Genomic DNA, 6,324 nt, shown 5'->3' on the forward strand with positions numbered 1-6,324 from the left:
ATTTTCCAGTTGCGTGTTTGGATGATGGGTGTCCCCCTGTTGGAACGGAACCAGAGGAGCTGGGAGAAGAAACCCGGAGGGCTGCAATGCAGAGACAGCTGGCAGGATCCAGGGTTCCGCCCTAGGGATATCGTGTGGAAGGAAGCGTGGACGTAATTGGTTCATGTGGCGTTTGATGGTGCCTGTCGGGGTGTTTACTGTATACATCATTCGACCCAGGCGAGAGGAAATCATTCACTCGAGCCATTTCGGACAGCGACCAAAATTGCGGACATGTACTGGGTCATTGACTTCAGAAGTATTTGCCCTATCGATGGGTAATGCTGAATCTGCTGAGCCATCTTGGCGCCGCTTCTGTCGTGTTGTAATTGGGTGGCAAAGGTCCAAACTCGTGAGAACGGTTCGTCCCCCACACATGAGATCATAAGGAGATTTTCCTGGCAGCAGAGGTGTTCGGCGATGGTTTTGAAGAATCAAAGCTAGTCGTGCTTCTAGAGTACCGGTTGGGAAATTGGCCAAACCCGTACTGAGGGTGTCGATAGCGTCGGATGTTCCCTCATGAAGTTTGCGCAGGCTTGTCTTTATGGTTCTGACACTGCGTTCAGCCTGTCCAGTTGAGGCAGGGTGATAGGGAGGCGATGTGATATGGTGTATACCCATGTTGGAGACGAATTCGTGGAAACCTTCACTCGAGAAACACGAGGCGTTGTCTGTGACCAACGTTTGTGTGATACCAAAGCGCGCGATACACTGTAAAAAAGCGTGCTTTTGGCATTCAAAGGTGATAGTGACCGTTCAATTTTGAACAAGCCTCTATTGACGCGTTCACATTTAACCAGAGGCATTCAATTTTGAACAAGGGGTGTTTTAGGCGTTCAAAACCAGTCATGAGCATTTATTTTTGATCAAGCTACCGTCATGTCGATCAAAACTTAACTCAACCATTCATTTTTGAACAAGCCTCTATTGACGCGTTCACAATTAACCAGAGGCATTCAATTTTGAACAAGGGGTGTTTTAGGCGTTCAAAACCAGTCATGAGCATTTATTTTTGATCAAGCTACCGTCATGTCGATCAAAACTTAACTCAACCATTCATTTTTGAACAACTTAAACAGAACCATTCAAAAATGAATCTTTATCCCATTCAATCTCAATTATGAATAACCGCCTTGGGCTAACGAAGCGTTCAGATACGGTTGTTTTGGCGTTCAAATAGGATTGTATTAGTATTAGTATTAAAACAAGAGCGTTTTAGATATTCAAATAAGAAATTTTTGACTTTGAAACGAGTGCATTATGGGCGTTCAAACGAATGCGATATGGGCATTCAATCGAGTGCGATATGGGCGTTGAAACGAGTGTGATATGGGCGTTCAAACGAGAACGAAATTGTTCAATCGCAAAACGTGTGCCAAACAAAATTAATTCTGCCCTAAAATTACTTGATTCCGCTGCTGTAAATTTGTACTACAAACAAAGCTTTCATTAAAAATACAATAACTTCTCAACAATTTACTATAATTTGCCTATTTACCTTGAATTAAATATATATTTGACTGTATAAACATCATTATACAATAATATCAAAGGAAATGTTACGGATTATTGCGTATTTCACCTTTCCCTTATATATACATAGACCTTCAAATAGTTTGATAATATAACTTATTGTTACAACGTTATAATCGGAGAGAACTCGATAATGAACGCTTTCCTTAAGTACAGACTTTCTTCATACAACTGAATTATTATTTAACACAACGATTATAGTTTATGTGTTTCAAATTCACCCGCCCTCAGAAGATTTACAAGCTTCAAACACATTAGATTTCTTCCTTATCAGTGTGTTTACTATATTTAATATAGTATGCCCTACCGTAAGGCATTCAGCGATGAAATTTCAAATCAAATTTCTCCAGGCTATTCAAAATTCAACGTCAAATTTCAATGCTTCATCAAACGCTTGTCCACCATGTATTACTAAATGGTGAACTGCTTAATTTTAAACGTAAGCAATTGATTTTGAACGCTTGATCAAACTCTCCGATGTTGCTCAATAATGAATGCATAAAGATACAATATTAAACGTTTAATTTTCCAATTTAATTTGAGCGATTTCGTGCTTAAATTTACACGATATACTAACCTCTTAGCACCATTCGAATATGAATGCGCGAGCGTTTAATTTTGAACAATAGTGTTCTGTTCATATTTGAACGCAAAGAATTTACTCAAATTTGAACGCAAAGAAGTTATTCAAATTTGAACGCAAAGAAGTTATTCAAATTTGAACGCAAAGAAGTTATTCAAATTTGAACGCAAAGAATTTATTCAAATTTGAACGTTAAAGCGTACCACCACAGTGTCGGGGCTATGCACGCCAAAGCAATCAAAGATGAACCTCACTTTTTTACAGTGTACGTTTTGGTAAGAAATCTGTTACTGCTACGGTGCTGGTGGTGCGAGTGACTTGTACCTCGATCCATTTTGAAAAGGAATCGGAAAGTATGAATAAGAATTTCCCGAGTAACGGACCGGCGAAATCTGCGTGCGCGCGCTCCCAAGGGTTGGTTTTTCTTTCACTCGAGGTGTATTTGGCGTTAGGCATTGGAGCTTCTTGCCGGGAAGACGAGCAATATTTGACCATTTCGCTGACGTCATCGTCGTCATTCGAGAGCGGGCCGTTGCCTTCATCTGTACCATTCCCTGATGGGAACTGTGCAGGTCCTGAAGCAGTTTCTTTCTTTGGCCAACAGGAATTATGACTGGATTTCCTCTTAAGAGGATGTTACCAAAAGTGGATAAACAATCCCGATGTCAAAGCATCTGCATTTAGGTTCAATGCACCCTTCTTGTGTCGAATTTCATGCGTGTAGGCAGCTAGGATAAGCGCCCATCGTTGCAAGCGAGCAGCAGCCATTGGAGGAATGGGCTTCTTTTCGTTCAAAAGGGAGACCAAGGGCAGGTGTCTATGATAAGGATGAACTTCTGGCCATGGATGTAGTCCCGGAACTTCTTCACACCAAAAATAATGGCAAGGGCTTCCCGATCAAGCTGCGAGTATTTGCGTTCCGCCTTGGTCAAACTTCGTGAGACGAAGGCTATAGGGCGCACTTGGCCGGCTATTTCATGCGAAATCACAGCTCTGAGCCCCACAGGTCAGTGTCACTTTTTTGGTGACATCGTAGTGAGTTAGGACACTTGAATTTTTCACAGTGTTTTTAGGTTCTTGAAAAGCCAATTCTTGGACTGGGCCCCATTTCCACGGGGTGTGCTTGTTCAAAAGGGAATACAGTGGTGCCAGCTTGGTTGCATTGTTAGGCAGGAACTTGGCATAGTAATTCAAGAGGCTTAAGAAGGAAAGCAATGTTTCCAAGTCCTTTGGAGCTGGCGCGTCCATTAAGGCAGCCATTTTTGAAACCAGTGGGTGTAGTCCAGTTGCGTCGAGCGTGTGTCCAAGAAATTCGACTACGGGTTCATTGAACTTGCATTTGTCACGCTTGAGCTTGAGGTGATTTTCTTGAAAGATCGTGAGCGTTTTATCAAGTTGTAACAAATGATCATACTTGGTTTTGCCGCCTAGTAGGACGTCGTCTTGAAATGGGAAGGTTTGAGGCATGTTGCGAAGCAAAGTCTCCATTACGCGTTGGAATATTGCGGAAGATGACGCCACTCCCTGAGTTAGACGCGTGAAAGCGAACAGTCCAAATGGCGTGTTGATAACAACATATTTGCGTGATTCGACGTCAAGCTCTATTTGGTTGTACGCTTCCCTTAGATTGTAACGGCCATATCGCAAACGCGAAATGGCGTTACCCCTGGTAGGCCGTTGCTCCTCATTACGTTAAAATTAGCGAGCTTGGGGTAGCAGCGGAACGAGCATACGCTTGTAAAACTATCAGGGGGGTCTAAGAAAGTTCTATTGCACCGCGCAACTGTCCTCGTCGGAATCCCGACAGAGACTTAACCCCTTGACCAAAAGTCAAGGGGGAAGGAACTCTTAGACCCGACTCGAGACCCGGTGTCTATAAAAGGAGGGGCCGGGGACCAGGATCTTTATCTTTTGGCTGCGGACGGAGTAGAAGAAGCTCACCTTTTTATTTGTATTTTTTGTTACGTTTGACTTTTTACTTTAACGATGACTGGGTGAGTCGAAATAAATTATTGTATTGAAAAACAGTGCTGTATTACTCTAAGGTAAGCCTACCAGTTTTGTAGGGCTTACAAACTGGCGCCCAACGTGGGGCTTTGAGAACATAGAGTAATACATGTACTTAGTTTAATTTCTCTAAGTTTAAATCGAAAGAGTGTTTGGGTCGCGAGCCGATTTAGTTGATTGATAGTTAGTAGAGTTAAGTAAAATTAGATATAGCGATTTCGCTATTATTTAATTATGCCGGAAACTAGATCCGGGGTTTCCGCTAATAATGGTGAAGGCGCAGTGTCCGGAGATCCGGCGCTACAAATGAGCCAACTTATTAGTGATGCCCTGCGTCAAGCCTTTCAAGGTTTTGTCTCAGGTAGTGGGGCAGCTAACGTTGGAAATCCAACGCAAACTCCCCAGGTAAGGTTGCGAGTAGACGCTCCAACCTATTTAGGACCCGCAGATGAGAAATCTCCGATGGATTTCCTCGAGGCTCTTCAGCGGTATCAATCAGCGACCGGCTATAGTGATAAGGATATCCTTTTTCACGTGATCCCTTTGTCTTTACAAGGGCCGGCCGATCGCTGGTTTAAATTTGTGGGGGGTTCAGCCGCTTTCAAAAACCTTTCGGAATTCCGAGATTGTTTTAGAAAAGAGTATCAGGCTACTGATTACTCTAGGCGCATTCAAATTGAGTTGGATAACCGAACTCAAGGAGAAAACGAACCGTTGACTCAGTACATCCATTGTTTATCGGAGTATTCTCACCGCTTAGAAACACCGGAGTCTGAGTCGGTACAAATTCAGCGCGTCCTACGGCAGTGTCATCCGACATACCGTAGAATGCTAAGGGGGAAAGCTTTCGCTACCCTTGCTGAATTGGCTGAGGAGGCTAAGATTATTCAATCTGATCTCCTGGCCGAGGTAATGTACAGACCCCCACCGTCAATGGCGGAGTCTTTAGAGCCTGGTCTGGCATATGGGGCTGGTATTTCGATTGAGCAATCGCTTCAATCGGTTAATAATGCCGTTAGTATGTCAGTTTCCTCAAATGTAAACGCATTTTCGGAAAATCAGGTGGGAGTAGGTTTAGCAGCCTTAGATCCGTACTCTTATTTTAGAGTACAGAGACAGGCGTTGAGCGGAGTGAACACTCGCTCGGGTAAAAGAGCAGATGCTACTTTTAATGCGCATTCCAATGGCGGAAATCCAGACCAAAGGAAAGGTAACCGTAGTATGGGGCGCTGTTTTAAGTGCAACCAACTCGGGCATTTCCAAAGGGATTGCAATAATCCGGGAAATGGGAAGCCGAGGCAACCAAGATAATCGGAAATCCGAATTATTCTTGGGAGGGGCCTCGGTATGGTTTTAGAAATAAAATAACGAGGGCCAAAAGACAGGCAAGAAATTCGAAAAATCGAATTTTCGCGCCATCCGTTAATCGCTGTTCTGATTTTGGCGGGAAAACTCCCCCATTGTTGAGATTTCAAGCTATGGGGCAATCGTTCCTTGGCTTGTTAGATAGCGGATCGTCAGTTTCTTTGTTGGGCGATGAATTCATACCCATATTCGAAGAACGAGAAATGGCGATAAAAGCTAATAGGACAATGGTTAGATTCGGTCGCGGCACATGCCGCGTAGCCGGAGATATCCGTCTCCAGGTATATTGGCCCGGAGGGAAAAGAAGGCAGCGCTTTCTTATTGTCCGAGGTCTTACACCCTCAGTTATTTTTGGGAGAGATTTTCTTCGAGGAACGGGGATAGACATTAGGTTAAGTGAAGGTGGGTGGTCAATCGGCCCCTTCCCTCAAAAAGTCATCCCGTTCGATACCGAAGAAATGGAAAAAGGGGCGTCTAATTGCTTTGGCGAAATCGTCAAAAGTCAAAAAGACCCCTTAAATGTGTTAAAAGCTTTGGCGTCGAAATCGACCTGTAGCAAAGATGAAAGAGCTAGGTTGGTGGATATGCTTTCGGAATTCCAAAGTATATTCACAAAGAAACCCGGCGAAACCTCGCTAATTGAGCACTCTATAGAGACGGGAGACGCTAGGCCTATAGCGTGTCATCCCCGTCCGGTTAGCAATAAGAAGAGGAAGGAAATAGACAGGGCTTTTGATGAGTTGTTGGAACTGGGAGTTATACGACCATCGAATAGTCCCTGGGCGTCCCCGATAGTT

At 43.7% G+C, this 6,324-nt stretch overlaps 1 protein-coding gene across 1 annotated transcript; it reads left to right on the forward strand.

Annotated features, from left to right (window-relative positions):
- Positions 1-4,060: 4,060 nt before the first annotated feature.
- LOC149640751 (uncharacterized) lies at positions 4,061-6,035 on the forward strand. The gene has a single exon (XM_089850659.1). It carries the CDS (start codon positions 4,397-4,399, stop codon positions 5,471-5,473), a length of 1,077 nt encoding a protein of 358 aa, XP_089706785.1. The 5' UTR covers positions 4,061-4,396; the 3' UTR covers positions 5,474-6,035.
- The last annotated feature ends 289 nt before the right edge of the window (positions 6,036-6,324 follow it).

This window comes from Phalangium opilio, unplaced genomic scaffold (assembly GCF_054372755.1).
Source record: "Phalangium opilio isolate 3A_F unplaced genomic scaffold, DU_Popi_V2 ptg000093l_1, whole genome shotgun sequence".
NCBI lineage: Eukaryota > Metazoa > Arthropoda > Arachnida > Opiliones > Phalangiidae > Phalangium > Phalangium opilio.